The sequence below is a fragment of the Abrus precatorius genome, unplaced genomic scaffold, assembly GCF_003935025.1.
Source record: "Abrus precatorius isolate BTA unplaced genomic scaffold, Abrus_2018 Scaffold8, whole genome shotgun sequence".
NCBI classification, from domain to species: Eukaryota; Viridiplantae; Streptophyta; class Magnoliopsida; order Fabales; family Fabaceae; genus Abrus; species Abrus precatorius.
In genome coordinates, this window is record NW_020874428.1 from 39887495 (window position 1) to 39905775 (window position 18281).

At 31.7% G+C, this 18281-nt stretch overlaps 1 protein-coding gene across 5 annotated transcripts; it reads left to right on the forward strand.

The window, feature by feature from the left end:
• The first annotated feature begins 9075 nt into the window (after positions 1 to 9075).
• On the forward strand, positions 9076 to 16425 carry LOC113845929 (U-box domain-containing protein 35). 5 transcript variants are annotated; one of them, XM_027473645.1, is made up of 10 exons: positions 9076 to 9480; positions 10083 to 10310; positions 10554 to 10675; positions 10755 to 10876; positions 11631 to 11821; positions 12365 to 12690; positions 13390 to 13491; positions 13649 to 14077; positions 14531 to 15280; positions 15467 to 16425. In XM_027473645.1, the coding sequence occupies exons 2-10, from the start codon at positions 10115 to 10117 to the stop codon at positions 15647 to 15649; spliced, it is 2421 nt and encodes an 806-aa protein (XP_027329446.1). In that variant the 5' UTR covers positions 9076 to 9480; positions 10083 to 10114; the 3' UTR covers positions 15650 to 16425. The 5 variants fall into 5 exon arrangements, with proteins under 5 accessions (XP_027329446.1, XP_027329448.1, XP_027329447.1 ...); XM_027473647.1 differs by having other exon boundaries at positions 9120 to 9480; positions 10596 to 10675; XM_027473646.1 differs by having other exon boundaries at positions 9264 to 9480; positions 10106 to 10310.
• The last annotated feature ends 1856 nt before the right edge of the window (positions 16426 to 18281 follow it).

The window sequence follows — 18281 nt, forward strand, 5'->3', positions numbered from 1 at the left end:
ATTTAATATTGTATTATGAACTATCTTTTTCATGAATTAGATGAAAACATATGAATACTCACAAAAATAATTTAATTCTCAAAATTGAAAATATAAATTGAATATAAGTCTCATTTTGAGACCACGAGCTAAAATAAATAGAAATATTGCAATAGATTCTAAGCTTATATGATAAGTAAGATGTAATTGATTATAACAATTTCTATTAGTCTCATGTATAATCGCCTCAAAAGTATACTTTTTACTGTGTCTTTATCACTCTGTTGCATCTAGCACTAATATTTTCTTTTTTGTTTCTTTTATACTCTCAAGAGTTCTTGAATTAATGTCTAATATTTTCTTCAACGGCTAACAATCCAAGAAAAGTATTAAACAATTTATCATACAATTAACATAAACAATATAGTTTGCGGCAAGTGTAAAAAGTGTAGAATAGCAGTACGACACAGTAAAAAAAGAGAAAGAAAGAAGAAGACGTGAAAAAGAAAAAAGAAACAAATGTCAAAAAGAAGAAAGAAAGAAGGAAGAAAACGTAAAACAAGAATATGAAGAACCAAAGAGGAGGAGGAGGAGGAATAAATAAATAAATAAAAACCACTTTTATTTATAATCTGTAGAATATTAATTTCCCTATGGTCAAGAAGCTTACACACTAAGAAGTAATCCAAGAATTTCTTATTGCTCAGAGAAAACAAAGTATCCAAAACAGCAGAAGCCTAATGCTTTCTTGGCCCAATTCATCCCTAAACCTTCAACATATTCTTAGCATTTTTCTGTTATATTTTCTGTAAATATTAGTAGCTTCTAGATAGTATCAGCTATATATTGTAGCAATATTTTTTTATTTATTCTTTCATTTTGTTTTGTCCTTGCTGATGCTTATCCAATATGATCTTATCTTATATATATATATTGCCCACATTGGGATAATCAATTCACTGAATATTTCATCATTCAATTCTATTTTACACACTTTTCCTTTTCCCTTTTATGGTATCAGAGAATCCACCTAGAGCTCTGTTGATATCCCTTTCCTGCTACGATGGCAGAGACCCCGTCAGATCCAAGTCCCCTCATAGTGACCACATCTCAGACCCACCTCCTCCTCCTTTTAATGATCCTAGCTAAAACACGTCTAGTCCTTTCTACATACAGCCTAGTGAGAACCATTCCTCTGTCTTAGTCTCCCTTGTCCTCTCCGATGGTAACTATCACTCTTGGTCTCATTCCCTTCACATAGCCCTCACCTCTAAAAACAAAATCGAGTTCCTCACTGGTGCTATTCTTATCCTAAATCTTGATGATCCCACTTATCCTCCATGGGAGCGTTGCAACACCTTGTTAATATCTCATAAATTCTCTCTCCTTCAATTGCACAAAGCATCATCTATTTGGACTATACGATTGATGTTTGGAACGATTTACGTGAATGCTTTTCTCAAAGCGACCTTTTGCGCATTGCAGAGCTCCAGGAGGAGATCTATGCCTTGAAGCAAGGCTCTCTCACTGTCACATATTTCTTTACTACTTTGAAGGCCTCTTGGGAAGAACTTGACAATTTCCATCCTTTCACTCCTTGTGATTATCAAGCTTGTCTTTACCATCAACAGGTCCTTGATGACAAATTTCATGTTGTTCACTCTTAAATCTTGTTAATGGATCCTCTACCCTCTATTAACAAGGTCTTTTCCATGGTTATTCAGAATGAGCGACAACACGCAGCTACTGTTTCACTTCTTGATACACCCAATGAATTTGTCAATAATGTCAATTCCAGGTTTTCTTCTTTAGCTAACGCTACTAACACGCATTATTTTGCTAGTAAGACTCGCAGTGGTGGTGCTAGTGGACCAGGTGACGAAGGCGGTGGTGGCCAAGTTCAACAACCCATATCTTCAAAGGTGTGCGTGTATTGTAAGAGAACTGGGCACACCATTGACATTTGCTATAGCAAACACAATTATTCACCTGGGCATCCACGATACCCAGGACGCCCACATTTTTATAACCCCAACAATGGTTCTTCTTCTGGTCATTCTTCCTCTGTCAACCACATCGCCACTACTGATGACCAGTTCTTTTTGCCACAACACTCTATGGAGCAACGACATGGATTAAGTCTCAACTTTACTCAGGCCCAATATCAGCATTTGATGTCTTTGCTTCAACAAGCCCCAGGTGGTGCCAACAACAATGAACCTCACTCTTCTACTCGGGCCAATCTCATCCAGAAAGGCCCAAACAATTTTTTTAGACCAAGTGGTAACACCTATGGTCCTAGTGGTAACGCCTCTTTTATTTTTTGTAGTGTCACACCACAAACCTCTCATGTCCTCTCTTTTAATTCATCATATAATTCCTCCTCTTGGATTGTTGACTCTGGAGCCACTTACCACATTAGTAGCTCTCTCAAAAAATTTTAAGCTTTTTCAAAAATAGGACCCATTAATATTCATATACCCAATGGCTCTATAATCACTTCATATTATGCTGACATTGTGCATTTTGCTCCTGATATTATAATTTATAATGTGTTTTATTTTCTAGATTTTAGTTTTAATCTTTTCTCTATTTCAAAGTTTCTTTCCAATCTCAATTACAAATAAAAATTTTTAGGTCTTTTATACAAAATACAGGAAGTGAGCACAATGAGGATGGTTGGTTTGGTTAAGCTACAAACAGGTCTCTACCACCTAGTTACTCAAGAAAATTCCAACTTTACTCCTCATGTCCCTTTTGTCAACCATCCTTCCATTTCTACCATCAACAACAACAATCTTTGGCATTGTCATTTAGGACATTTGTCAAACAAAAGACTCAGTGTATTGCACGAGCAATTTTCCTTTATTTCAAAGCATATTAATGAATCATGTGATATTTGTCACTTAGCTAAACAAAAGCAATTATCCTATTATGTTAGTAATAGTAGAGCTTCAAAAATATTTGATCTCATTCATATGGATATTTGGATCCATTCTCTATAAAGTTTCTATTCATGGCTGAAAAGTTCATATTTTGATATATTTTATGATTTATATTTATACACTTAAACTCTATTTTATATATTTATATTAATTATGTTATTAATTATTGCAGCTTAGCTGGAAGTTGCTATCAGTGCATTATGGAGATATTTTGGATAAAAATTAGATATTTTTAGTCCTTGGCAATGCTATATAAATCTGAGTGTGAATTTTAAATTTTGAATTTAAAATTCAAAAGATTGATATATGAAGATTTGAAGCAATTCTGATTGTGGATAAAACTGATTTAAAAAGATAGAGCTCAACCGACTGAAAACTCAGGGCACAGTCTATATAAAGAGGCCTTATGTTCCACACTTGACACTCCCACTTCTCTACACACCTTCTTCCCCTTATTAGTTCTACCCAAACTCATCTTTGGGAGTCATTGGAGACCATTGGCAAGGACTACAAGCTTCCCCTTGGAGTCCAAGCAAGTGATTAATACTATTCTATCACAAGGGGGCATCCTTTAGCATTCTTTAACAAAAAGATGGGACCTAGAATGCAAAATACTTTAACGTAAAAGAGGAAAATGTATGCTATAACAGACTCGATAAAGAAACGGAGGAAATACCTGATAGAAGCGTTGTTTTTGCATTTATACTGATCAAAAGAGCTTTCAAGGTTAATGAAACAAGTGATTTAGACTCTAGCACAACATAAATGGCTCTATAAGCTCTTAGGCTTTTATTACAAAATTTTGTACACCCCAAGTTAGGGTAACCTGGTCGCAAACGCTTTTTTCCATCATGAGCATGATGACGAAGCTTTGTTCATAACAATTTCCACTAGTACACCACTCTTATTGGACAAACTTTGACAATTTTATACAACCACTTCGATTGGCCAACAATGGGCTCAAAAATTTCTCCCTCAGTCACCACACCTTATTTTTAGTTGGCAGAAGCGAATTTTATTATTTAAGGGAAGGATTTATCTACTGGAAGAAACTAAGTTGAGACATTTAGTCTTTACCAAACTTCATGCCATATTGATAGAGGGACACTTAAGGTCTCGCTCCAATTTAGCTTGCATAGCTTTTACATTTGCGTGGCCTCGCATGGCTATCAATGTTTCCACTGTTGTACAACAGTGTGACATATGCCAACAAAACAAGTATTTGAATCAATGCCCTTTTAGATTGCTCCAACCCCTTCCGATTGTGGCGTAGGTGTGGGAGAACATCTCCATAGATTTCATCACCCACCTTTTCCTCTCTTTTGGGAAGATTGTCATTTGAATGATTGTTGATTGACTCACTAAATATGTTCACTTTCTCATTCTGCCTCCATGATATTCTGCCTCTTCAATTGCTCTCATCTTTCTGCAAACAAATACATCGCCTGCATGGAATGCCTCGCACCATAGTCAGCAACAGGGACAAAGTCTTTATTACTAAGTTTTGGCAAGAAATATTTCATTTAAGCGACACCACCCTTACTTACACTAGTGCCTATCATCCGTAATCAAATGGTCAAAGAAAGCTTGTGAATTGCACATTGAAAGCTTCACTCAGGTGTTTTGTAGGGGAAGAACCTTGTTTGCGGCCCAAGCTTTTTCCTTTGGCTGAATATTGGTACAACACCTCATACCATTCATTGTTACAGTTATCTCCATTTGAAGCCCTCTATGGTTGCAAACCCCCATCCCTTCTTACCTATGTTATAGGCACAACCATTGTGGTTGTCGTGGAGGATCTACTATTACTTTTACACACTATTTGCAAAAACCTCATAATAGCTCGTCTGAGGACGCAATCTCTAGCCAACTCCCATCGTCAAGATTAGAACTTTTATGTTGGAGATTGGGTTTTCTTGAAACTTCAACTGTATAGGCAACTCACTATACAACGTTGCCCCTGTTATAAGCTTTCATGTCACTATTTTGGACATTTTTAGGTTTTGCAATGCATAGGCATTGTCACTTATGAGTATCTGCCAAAATCTGCTCAAGTCTATTGTGTCTCTCATGTTTTAAAGCTAAAGCCTTTCCATGGCCAACCTCCATTTCAAGTGGCTCCTCTGCCTCCTTGGCTGACTGCTCAACATTTGTTTCTTCATCTCCATGCCATCTTGGGGAAACGAACAATTCAAGATGACCAAGGCTCAAAATCACAAGTGTTGATGCAATGAAATGATACCTCTGCTATGGAGGCCACTTGGGAAGATGGAGTGTTTAGGACAACTATCCTCACTTTAACCTTGAAGACAAGGTTCTTTTGGAGGATATAGGTAATGATACACCTAAAGAGGAAGAGTTAGCCTAAACTGAGATAGTTGTAGATAAGCCTAAGGAAGGGGAAGAACCCAAAGTGAATAGGCCTTTGAAGGAGAAAAAAAAAGACATGTTTGGTTGGATGACTATCAATGGTCCAACAAAGAAGAAAATTAGAATGTTTCCACTTAGTATTTGACAATCAGCTTGTATTTCATATTTGTTTTCCTATGTGTTGTTTGATCCAATAAGGATGTAACAAACTCACTTATATATACTAGTTTATTTTTAATAAAAAAAATTAAAAATAAACAAGCAAAAATTTGAAATCTTTTTTTTTTTTCCTTATCAATTTAGAACTTCTCTTGCTCAATGAGTTGTGGTTAGGAGTGAAATGTCACTCGAACCTAGAGCTAGTTAGTTCTCCCCAAAATGTGTTGAGACGCATTTTTATTTCAAAATAAAAAAATGATAAATTTTATAAGATTTAATTAAATAAAAAATTTAATTAATCATTTGATATTAATATAATTGCTATGCTTAGTATGTGACTCGTTAATTTTTTTAGAATGCTTAAAATTCAACAAAAAAAAAAAAACCAACTCATAATATGAATTAATTAAAAAAAATTAATAACCCACTCATTGCTTCGAATTGCAAATTATTATTCATCAAAATATGATTGAGTTATTAAGTGATAAAATGAATAATAATTTGCAACTTGAATTTCAACATTTTCTTTTATCACAAAGTATCACGAATCATTACCTTATTTTTTACGTTCAACTAAATTAATCCTAAAATTCTTCTTCACATTAACAAAAATAAACTATAAACTTATTTCTATTATAACAATTTTAATTAATTAGTAGTAGTTTCAACTCTTCAATAAATTAGATTTAAAAGTGTCCTCATGTACTTAAAAAAATAAAATTATGTTTATATGTTTTGGAAAAATATATTTATATGCCTTTTTTATTTTAAGAATATATTTTGAAGATATATATAAAATTATAAATAATATATTTTTAGTAATTTAAATAATGAAACTAATAAAAAAAAATTAAAAACTCGTGTTTAACTGCTGTGATGATATCCAAAATACGTGGAAAAGTTCGTTATAAAAGTCAATATATGTGTTTGACTTGGACTGTTGATAAGTACATAAAGGCAGGAATCACGTGAGCATATGTAGACATCGCAACATGTTCGCGGAAAATGCTTCGTTTAGATTTTAGGATTAAAATGATTTTAACTTTTTTTTATATATTTAATTTTTATTTATTAAATTAAAAAATTAATAATTTTTTGATATTTTTAAAACAATAAATACATACGTTTTTATTTTATAAAATAATGAAAAATTATTAACGTGATTTAAGAAAACTCCATCAAATTTTATTAAATCATTTCATTCTCGCTGTTATTTTTAAATAATAAACCTAAGCTGTCTATTTATGAAACGGTAAGAAGTAACATATTTTTTACATGGTCGTTCATTATTTTTATTTTTGTTGCGTAAATTAATCATGTGTTGTATGATTTTCATCTTAAATTAATCATGTGTTGCGTAAACAAAATTAACGGTTTAGATTGCATCAAAGGAGAAGACTAGGGTGACCTCATACGGTTCATACATTATTGATATTTTGACGATATTTATAGTTTGAGTAAATTTTTTTGAGAAGTTTTTATGTATTTTTCTTTTTTAAAAGTTTAAAAAAGATTCCAGTTAACTTTTTTAAAATTTAAAAAGATAAATTATTTTTAATTTATAAAAAAAATTATACTAATTTTGGGGAAATTGATGTTTCTGTTTCACATGTTGTGATAATTTGGACGGTGTGTGTTTTCTTTTTATTCAGTGAGAGAAAAAAAAATAGCAAGGGATGTGTTTCTCTTCTGAGATTTGCATGTGTTTTACGGGAACAAGAAGTGACCCAGAAAAACATTATCAGAAAAATATATATAATTTTTCATTTTTTACTTTTCTGGGAATATTTATAAGACAGAAAATAATTCTTTAAAACACGAGATGACAAGAGGAAAAAGTATAAAATGTGATAAAAAAATAAGAAAATAAAAATAAATACAAATATATGTAAGGATATATAAATTTTTATATAATAAAAATTAAGAAGTTGCCGCTTTTTATTATTCTGATATGAATATTTGATACGAAAGTGAGAAACAATATAAACGCATCCGCCAACTACTGGAAATTTTTCAGTACATAAAGCTTTAAAGTCAACCGAAGTCGTGTTGTGTGGGCCTTATCTACCATTTTCGCTCGTCATCTTATAATTTATTTTTACGTCATTTTCCCAAGTTAACGTAAGGAAGGGTAGATGAAGCTAATTATCACAGTCGTTCTTTTTCTAGAACCACATCAATTACTAGTTCACACTCGTTTGATTTCATTTTCAAGAAAATACACACCACTCATACTCATGATTTATAGATAATCTTACAGCAGATTTTATGAAAAAAACAGAGAAATTCAAGTCTCCTGAAAAGGGTCCAAATCGTAATAATTGATTCATTAATTTCGTGTCAGACTACTGTGAAATTAATCGTGTGCTTATTACTTTTTCTTTTATAACATAAAATCAATTTTGTTAACTGGTTTTTTTATGTTATTTGTTAAAGAAAACACTAAAAAACAATGTTTTAAAATTCAAACTATTTGTTTCTGCTCAAAAGTTCGTGTTTATTTATTTGATCGTAGAATGTTCCAAAGTTACGTAAGAACAAGGTAAATGTATTATCCAATTGGAATTTTATAGTATTAAGGTCAACTAAATCCAGGGGTCCTGTGGGCCTTCTGTAACATTTTTCTCTCGTCATTTTTTTTATAATTTAATTTTACGTTGTTTTCCCCTTGCCAATTGACAATCCCACGAGGAAGAACAAAGAAGTTAAGTTGAACAAAGGTAGATCCCGTCAAGAAAAAACTTGTTACAATGAGAATTTTTTCTGGAATTAGTCCAAGCAGTTGCACAATCTTTTAATATATGTATTTCTTGATTGAAATTTTAATTATTAAAATTGGGGGTCAATTCTATACCACCCTTCTCAAAATTATAAACTTTATGGTAAATATTAAGTATACAAAATTAAAAAAAATTATTTTTTAAAAACAGAAAATGCAGACCACTAAAATTATATGCTAGATGTCATTTTTGTTATGTAGTTTCAACGGGTGAGCGAAATCTCCTTTTCATGATAAGTTACTCCTTATGTCAAGTATGCCCATAAGAACATATTTGAGTAAGTAATTTAATTAACTGCTTATTTAATAAACTCTAACCACATACGACTTTATCACATAAATTTGTTTAAGTTAAAAAACATTAAAATCAAGCTACATGAAATAATTTTTTGTTAACATAATTTAAAATATGTTTAAATTCAAAAATTATAACTTGCAACGTTGAAATAATGTGAATATATTTTAGCTAAAATGCAAATTTGAACATCATAATAATAATAAAATATTATCTCCATCTTAAAACTGAAGTTAAGTAACTAATAACTAACAAATTATATTGAAAAAATATTTATTATATTTTTTATTTTGATAAAAAAATTATTTGTAGATATTTAAACACAATGCTTAAGGCTGGATTAACAAGAACTCATAGTAATATATACGTAATTTATGAAAGTCAAAACGCGAATATTCCGTTTACATGTACAACAGTTTTAGCATAACACACAAAACCAAGTAACATTAAATTCTAATGTCCCCGAAAAAAAATAAAACCGGTAGTCTGTGTATGAGGCGGCTGAAAGCTTTGACTATGTAGCATGTCAGAAACTTGCTTTGAAAATTGGAAGTCACAATTTGAAATTAAAATTGCTCTCTGAAATCAAAATAATTGTGCTCATTTTATCTTATTGGAAGTTGTTGAACTGTTTAATTGCATAAACAAAAACCTCATTAAGACAGTGACAGTTTCCTTTTAAAGAGAGACATTGTCTGAAGGCATGGTTAGGTTGATGTATTCAATTTATTACAAAAGCATGATGGGGTCATGAGTAGTTGTGTGTCACGTTGTTTTTTCTTCTTTTATGTGTAAGCCAAGCTTCTCTCAGATTTTGGAGTACCCAATTGGTGATTTTGTTTGAAACTTGGGTGTGGTTTCATTTGGGAGAAGAAGAGTGGTGGAAATATCTTCTTTCCTTGCCAAGATTTGAATCACTTCATGATTTCAAGTTAACTTAGCTGGTTTGATTGGTTAGTTCAAATCCTTTTAAAGTGGTTGTTTTGTTTGTTTGTTTTTGTTTTTTGTTTTTTTTGTCAACATATTAACCTGTTAAGGTGGTGGTTTCTGAATTTTACTCTCTCTCTTTGTCCCTGATTCCATGTAGTTGATCTTTGGAATTTCCCTTTGTCTCTTAAAATTGAGAATGATACCCATGTTTCATTTTGGAACTTGTTGTACAATGATGGGAATTGAGGGGAAAAAGGTGCTTTCTTTCTTTCTGGGGATTAGATGTTTTGGTTCACGCATCCAAAGAAAAAGTTTGTCCTTCCAAAAAATCAGGATTCAATTATTTGAATTTGAAGCTTGAAAGTTGAAATCCTTGTTCTTAATTCAACTGCTTGTTTTGTATGATCAATTGGGTTTCTTTTTAATTCTTTATACAGTACTCATTTCTTTATATGTTTCTAAGTCTTCACTGTATTTCTGTTTTTGTTTTGATATATATGTGGCATAGGAGCTAAGGTTCTTAGGCTAGTTTGGTTTGAGAAATTTATGCTGCAAGTATTTTAATGTAAAGCTATTCATTCTTGTAGAGCATTGTTTTAAAATTATTTGTTATCCACTGTTACAGATAATTCACTTTCTTCTTCAAAGGGAATAGAGATGGATAGGATAGATGAGGCAGATGAAAATAATAAAGCGCAGCATTCTGCGTCTTCAGTTGTTGCTCTAGCAGTCAAGGGTAACAAGAAAAGCAAATATGTGGTACAGTGGGCACTTAATAAGTTTGTTCCTGAGGGAATGATTATCTTCAAGCTGATACATGTCCATGCCACCATAAAAGGAGTTCCAACACCAAGTAATTTCACATTTTATGCTCATTACGTGAACTAAAGTAACAGTTTTATGCATTTAAAATTTGCATTAGAAACTTCTAATTCTAACCATGAGGATAACTGCAACAATTACTTACTCGTCCGGTATCCTCAAAAGTTGGATTATGAGGTTTGATCTATTTATAAAATGTTCCAAGGACTATCATGATTAGCATTCTTGCATTGTGTCTCAAAGTTAGGGTAATTCAACATTTTTGCACTTTCAGTGGGAAATATGATCCCTCTTTCACAAGTGCGTAATGATGTAGCAACTGCTTTCAAAAAGGAAGTGGAGTGGCAAACAAATCAAACGCTTCTACCTTTTAAGAGAATGTGTGAGCAAAGAAAGGTCAGATATCATTGCTCATGTTGATTAATTAGAATAATTAATGCAACATAGGATCTGTATTCATATATTGTTGGTACAGGTGCATGTTGATGTTGTAATGATTGAATCGGATGATGTGGTAACTGCAGTAGCAGAGGAAGTAGCTAAGGGTGCTATAACCAAACTTGTTGTTGGAGCTTCATCCCGTGGCATATTTAAAAGGTATTTATTGAAACGATGATGTATAATGCAACATGATTACTAGTTCTGAAGGACCTTTATTGAATTATTAAAATAAGGTACTTCTACAATGACGACACAATTATTCTACCTTTTCTTGACATATACTTCATTTTGGGAAAAACCATACACATTGGAGAACTAATCTGTTATCACTCCGTAGTTCATTTTAGGAGGACCATTGTTTTTACTGTTACTGTTGTCTTATCTCAAAATGATACTTCATTTATTGAATTTCTTATAAATATGAAAAAACCTACGCTTCATTTAAGCTTCTCTTTCAAATGTCAAAAGACTGAAACCGTATCTTGACATTTTAGTATGAATGGATGGAATTAGGTGAAATACTTCATGCTGAAAAGTGACTTGTTCCTTAGATCAAACTTTTAATCTCATCTTTGCACTTTAACCCTTGTTAGATCACCCTTGCAAGTGACAAATTTATTGATACAGGTGTATCAAATGAAATTCTGCGAAGCTCATCGAAACTAAAATACAACTATATTTCGTTGAAGTGTAAAAATTGATCTAGTACACTATCACTTGTTAATTTTATTCAAAATGTGTAATCTCTAGGAGGCTTAATGTGTAAGTTATAAAATTTTGAAATCTGTCTAAAATGTTGGTTCTAACATAAAAAGTTTCGATTTTCGTATAAAAAATATTGTAATCAGTAAAATTGATTATGGTCTTTATATGACCATATTCCTCCTTTCTGATATTCTATTGTTTTCAGTAAACACAAGGGTATGTCTGCGAAAATCTCAGTATGCACTCCAAGATTTTGTACAGTTTATGCTATTTCAAAGGGGAAATTGTCCATACGGCCATCAGACATGCAGATTGAAGGAAGCACTGTTGATGACGCTAGTGAGACCAGTTTTTCCTCCAACAGCTCATCAAACTACACTTCCTCCTCTCAGACAGGTATACTAATAGGAACTTACCCAACACTATGGTTTAGAAAGTTGTAAACTCCAAAAAAATGTCAACAACATTTTTGAATTCTTAAAATAATGTTTTGCTAACATCTTAATTTATAGAATTTGTGACAAATTACTTGCTATAACCACATGAGCATAGACGCTTCTCCAACAACTGAAATTTTCTAGTTCAGCATTCTTGTGTTGCTGCATTGCATGTACATAGTTATGCACCTGCTCATACTTTTCATATATTCTTGAATTCAAAATTCCCCAAGCACTTCCCTCTGGGATATAGAGAATAAAGAAATATATATATATAAAAAAAACATCTACACTTAATTATGACACTAGCATTTATGAGTTCTACTATGGCATATAATGTTCATTTTACTCTCTTAAATTGATAATAAAGGGAACACTAATATGCTTGGTTTCAATGATCTGCTTACCTTTAAACTGGAAATTTTCGCTTGTGTTACATCATGGAAAATGTCAAAATCTATTTCCCTGACATAGAATAATTACTGTTTTTGGATATAAACAGAATCTGGCTCAGTTTCATCATATGCTGGTTTACATTCCTCTTCCCTAGCAACACAGCGATTTCAAGCTCTTTCAAGTATAAATCAGTCCCTTATAAGCGCAACTCCTAGTTTAGTTGACACTAACCATTCTAGAGGCCAGTCTCTAGATCTTGGAAGAGAAAATACTGCTACAACAAGTTCTGCTAGAAACTCCGATATTGATAATGCTTTGAGTCGGGCCTCTAGTTGCAAAAGCTTTATTTCAGATACTGAATCTTGGATCAATGATCCAAATTCTGGCAAGGACGTGCAACTAGCAACTACACTTCCATCTCCCAGTAGGCAGGTAATTGAAATTTCTTTCTTTTGACCTGAAATTTCTTTTTTTTTCCCATCACCTTTTGGTTTCTGACAGAGCGCGAGTCATGTTGTCCTTATAGCCGTTCTTGTTGTTGACTTGATAAAATGGTACTTATTTTCAATTCATTCTTTAGTGAGAGGGCCTTTTTTATCTGAGAGTGAAGGGAACTAACTTCGATCATTAGATCTTATCATGAATGGTTAGGATTAAAACATATAAAGTCACAATCTTCTTAAGTGATCATGCAACTTTTCAAATCTTATAATCATGATCATCCATGTATGGTCTATACGGTCCAAATTTACGTCGCCCACTCTCATATGAGAAGGCTCTTGTTACTCTATATATATATATATATATATATATATTTGTGACATGAATTAACATTGGGGGTAAATAAATCATATCCTTGGTTTCAATTGTATCGTTACTTGACAAGACTCCAGCAATGTAATATTTCATCTTAACTAGAATCATTGAGTCAGTCAGTCCTGTTGTTTGCTCTGTCTTTCAATCAGAGTAAGTTATGTATGCACAACAGCACAAGGTTTACTTTTGATTAATATGCAATCCTTCGTAGAAAACTATATGTAATTTGTCAAACAGCTATTGCTTCCGCAAATTCTAGTAAGATACAACTCACATATACAAATGAACTTTCTTTGTGGTCATTTATTTGATCAGGCAAAATTTAACCTTGAGCTGGAAAAGTTGAGAATTGAACTAAGACATGCCCAGGGACTGCATGCAGTAGCTCAAAGTGAGAACATTGACGCATCCCGAAAGGTAATACCTATGTTCTCAAGCCCAGAAACTCTTTCTATTACGCTTTGTCATGTCTCTAAAATAGAAATTGGAGGATGAATTAACTTTCCATATACCTGGAATTGAATTTTTTGCTGGCATTGTCAAATGGAGTAACATTCTGTATTGATTTTAGCAGCTAAATGACCTGAGTAAGAGGCGATCAGAAGAAACCATGAAAATGAAGGAGATTATTGTTAAGGAGGAGATGGCAAAAGAACTAGCAAAACAAGAAAGAGAGAAATATCAATCTGCAGCAAGAGAAGCTTCATACTTGAAAGAAAGTGCTGAAAGAGAAGCAGCAGAAAGAAAGGAAACGGAGTTGAAAGTTATTCGTGCTGCCAAAGAGAAAGAAAAGCTGGAGGATGCTCTACGTGGTTCCACGCCTCAGTACCGGAAGTTTACATGGGATGAAATAGTCTCAGCTACTTCATCTTTCTCTGAAGATCAGAGAATTGGAATGGGAGCCTATGGAATAGTGTATAAGTGCAATTTGTATCACACAACTGTTGCTGTTAAAGTTCTCAACACTAATGGAAATCGCAAAAGCAAGCAATTCCAGCAGGAGGTATGGAATTTATATGAATAAAATGTATGTGCAAAATAATGTTTCATAATATAAAGAATAAGTGTGCACTCCTTTATCGCTGAAGATCTTCTGGAAATTTAGATGGCAAGTTGTTTATTTTCTCATTGATATGTCCAAGTTTACAATCATATTTCAAAAATATGTTTCTTGTTAAGTAGAGTTCTTAAGATTAACCATTCTTCGCTACTTATATTTCTCTTTTATAAAAAAAATTTGGCTTAGATATTAGAGGCATAGTAAGTTTTCATGTTTTTCTTATTTCCAATGCTTCCATCCCCTAACTTTGGACAAACTTTACTGTCGACAATTGCAAATAATAATAATAATAATAATATAGTGATTAATGAAACTGTACATCTAATGATGAGTATGAGACTGGAATTGAACCACACAGCAGGAATTATTTTTTATATATTTTTCTCTTTGTTCCAGTTAGAGATATTGAGCAGAATTCGTCATCCAAACTTGCTTCTTCTTCTTGGTGCATGTCCTGATCATGGATGCCTTGTGTATGAATATATGGAGAATGGTAACTTGGAGGATAGACTAATTAGGAAAAACAATACTGCCCCAATCCCATGGTTTGAAAGGTTCCGAATAGCTTGGGAAGTTGCATCAGCTCTTTCCTTTCTTCACAGTTCAAAACCAGAATCTATCATCCATCGTGACTTGAAACCGGCAAACATCTTGCTCAGTCATAACCTTGTCAGCAAGATTGGTGATATTGGCCTTTCTACAATGCTCCATTCAGATATGTCTACCATGTATAAGGACACAGAACCTGTTGGGACACTATGCTACATAGATCCTGAGTATCAAAGGACTGGGATAATATCTCCAAAATCTGATGTTTATGCTTTTGGAATGGTGATCTTACAGTTATTGACAGCAAAACCAGCAATAGCACTTGCTCATAAGGTTGAAACAGCAGTTGAAGGTGGGAATTTAACAGATATATTGGATCCAGAGGCAGGAACTTGGCCATTTCAAGAGACACTGGAGTTAGCTCAATTAGGACTCAGCTGTGCAGAAATTCGGCGGATTGACCGGCCTGATTTAAATGATCATGTGCTTCCAACACTAGAGAAATTGAAAGAAGTTGCTGATAGGGCCCAACGTTCTGCTTCAATTGTTACTATTAAAACCAAACCTCCTAATCATTTCATTTGTCCAATACTTCAGGTAATTCAATACTCCATAATGGCAAAATATTGATTTTCTATGCTAAAATTAAAGAGAAACTGCTTTGGTTAAAACATTTGGTGCATATTAATGAGTTTACAACATGGCTTGAGCTATGCATTTCTTCCCATGCATCTTGCAATGTCAATGTTCTTGAAGATGTTTGTCATACTTTGTTTGATGCAGGATGTGATGGATGATCCTTGTGTTGCTGCGGATGGATATACATATGATCGCAAAGCAATTGAAAAGTGGCTTCAAGAGAATGATAAATCACCAATGACAAACATGGCTTTGCCTCATAAGAATTTGATTCCTAATTACACTCTTTTGTCAGCAATTTTGGAGTGGAAGTCTAGAGAAACATGATATCAGCATTATCTTTCTCAATCAATATTGGGATAAATGATTTTTATTTTTTTTTGTAGCTTGGCTAGAGAGGTCAGTGGATTTTAAATGTAACAGTGTCTTGGATGCAGATTTTGTTTGTAGTTGAACCATCCTGAGCATGCTGTTTGGTTAGGTCTACTTTGAATAAGTTTCTCAATAAACACTAGACAAGAAAATAAGGTGGCAAAATGATTTGAACTTCTTTCATAAGTTAAGATCAATCTATGTACATCAGTTTTGGGAGACAATGGATGAAAAATTTTTAAAATAAAAAAATGATGTTCATCAGTTGATTTTAACTTATAAAGAGTTTGATTTATTTTACCTTCTTATTTTTTTTATTGTACAAGTACTAATTGAGAAATTTACTCAAACTAAACCTTAATTTAGGGAGATTGATTTTCAAATGTAGATATAGTTGATTCTATTGTATTCTTATATATGTCAAATCTGCTTCTTATTATAAAATGAGAACAATATTTGACATTCAAGACAAACCAATGCCACATACATCTGCATAATTTGCTTATTTTATATCACTGTATTCTAATTACATGTTTGGGTTGTACACTTTTTGCTGACCCTTTTGGATTGAGCCAACAAACATGATGTGACCGATCCATTTACTTAACCATGCACTATACAAGACCTATGAAAGATGGGTACTCTTAAATAGATGAACTGATTCTGTATTTGTACTCTTAGATGAACCGATTCTGTATAATGTATTTAATAACTTGTTGAATATATGTATGACTAAAGAAGAAAATAGCCATTATTGCAAATTAATACCAAGTAAAAAATAATCAAATTAATAAGGATATTTATATAATATTTTCTTTAACAGTAGTCATAGACACATTAAAAATGGCAATGGACACTTGTTTCTCACGAAATGAAGCAAAATTATTACTCCTTTCAAAACTTGTGGTTTTTAAAGTATTTTTGTTTTCTTGAGTTTGAACACTATAACAACTGAATTTATATGCTTTATATTTTTAATGATATATCTTGTACTTTTAATTAGTTTAAATTTTTTTATCATATCTTGTAGTTATATCAATAACGGTATCCGGTATCCATACTCATATTCATGCAATATCTTAATTAACATTTTAAATTAAAAATTAAAATAATTAATACTTTAAATTCAATTTTGAATTTATCCAACTTAATTGATTGACGTTGTTTAATTTATTTTGTCTTTTCCAATATAAAATAAATGATGATGATTTCTCAGGCACAAACTCCAAAACTTGCTTAACAGTGATTATTTTTCATTTTCAAAAGAATAAATTCTTCATAAAAAAAATTTTGAATAAGCTTTTTGTGTAAGTACTTGTAAAAAGAGAAAAAATTAATAAAACACTGTTTTTGAGTTAAAAGTAACTTGTACTCTTCAAGTTTTAGAGAAATTAAATGAGTAACTTAAAAAAAATATAAATTAATTTTAACTTATAAGACAAATTTAATTCATTTTGATACTTAACTTTTTAATTCTATAAATATTTATTAAGAAGTTTATCTAAATTGTGCCTAGGTATAATAATATTTTGGGTATAAAATGAAACTAGTTAAAAACTCACTTGTATTGAACCTTTTCCTAACACTTTTAAATCAAGAATTATTTTTTTTCCAAATTTTTTCAAGCCCAAATAATTATATAGTGGCTTCAATGAGGTTTGGGTCCTTAAAAAATTTACAGTTTTCCTATTTGATCCCTTATTTTTATTTTTTTAATCTATTTTCTCAAAAACTTTTTTTTTTCATTTTTATCTAGTTTCTTCGTTAGTAATTTTTCCCCCCATTATTTGTTTATATAATATTTAAATTGACTCGTATAATTTAACTAAAAAATAACATGAATGAAATGTATCATTAACAGCACATCTTTTGTATTTTCAAATAAAATTTTAGGTTATAAAGTTAAAACATTATAAGTTAAAATTTGGAAATATGAAAAGAGTAGAAGTGTAAATATCAAATCATCATCCATATGAACTCTAAGTTATATTATATGAATCAAATTAAATGTTAAATAGATGAATAAAAAGAAAAGTAACAAATTACTAATCGAAAGACTATATAAAAAAGAAAAATAATTAGGACTTATTTGGAAAAAATTTAAAATAAAGGATTAAATAGAAAATTCATAAATTTTTAGAAGATTAAAACCTTATTTAAGCTTTACATAATTTAACCTAGAGCCGAACAAACTACCCCTGAAGAGTTTGTTGAAGGTAGTTAGTATAGTGTTAAATCAAATTCAAATTATTATAACTGATAATTTACTAAAAGTAACCTGATAAGCTGCACAAAATTATCATTTTCACAAAAATAATTTATTTGCAATTATAAATTGATATAACCAAAAGTATAATTTATTTTGTGGTTATATATGTTTAGTTAAATCGATCTTTCAATAATTTAACCAAACAGTACCCATTAAAGGTTGATTGATTGGGCTTCAAATTATTGAAGGACATAATTATTTACCTACTTACATTAACGAACAACATTCGACATGTATAATCCAAGATCCAAAAAAATTAATCATAAATGGCTAAATTATCACCTATTCTTATTGTCATCTATATTCATTAAAAATACA

What these genes read in the sequence shown, in the direction of transcription:
- LOC113845929 (XM_027473645.1), top strand. Translation starts at nt 10,115, where the DNA reads ATGGATAGGATAGATGAGGCAGATGAAAATAATAAAGCGCAGCATTCT. An exon ending in AAAAGGAGTTCCAACACCAA is followed by an intron (nt 10,311 to 10,553) that starts GTAATTTCACAT and finishes TTGCACTTTCAG; the next exon opens with TGGGAAATATGATCCCTCTT. An exon ending in TCATTTGTCCAATACTTCAG is followed by an intron (nt 15,281 to 15,466) that starts GTAATTCAATAC and finishes TGTTTGATGCAG; the next exon opens with GATGTGATGGATGATCCTTG.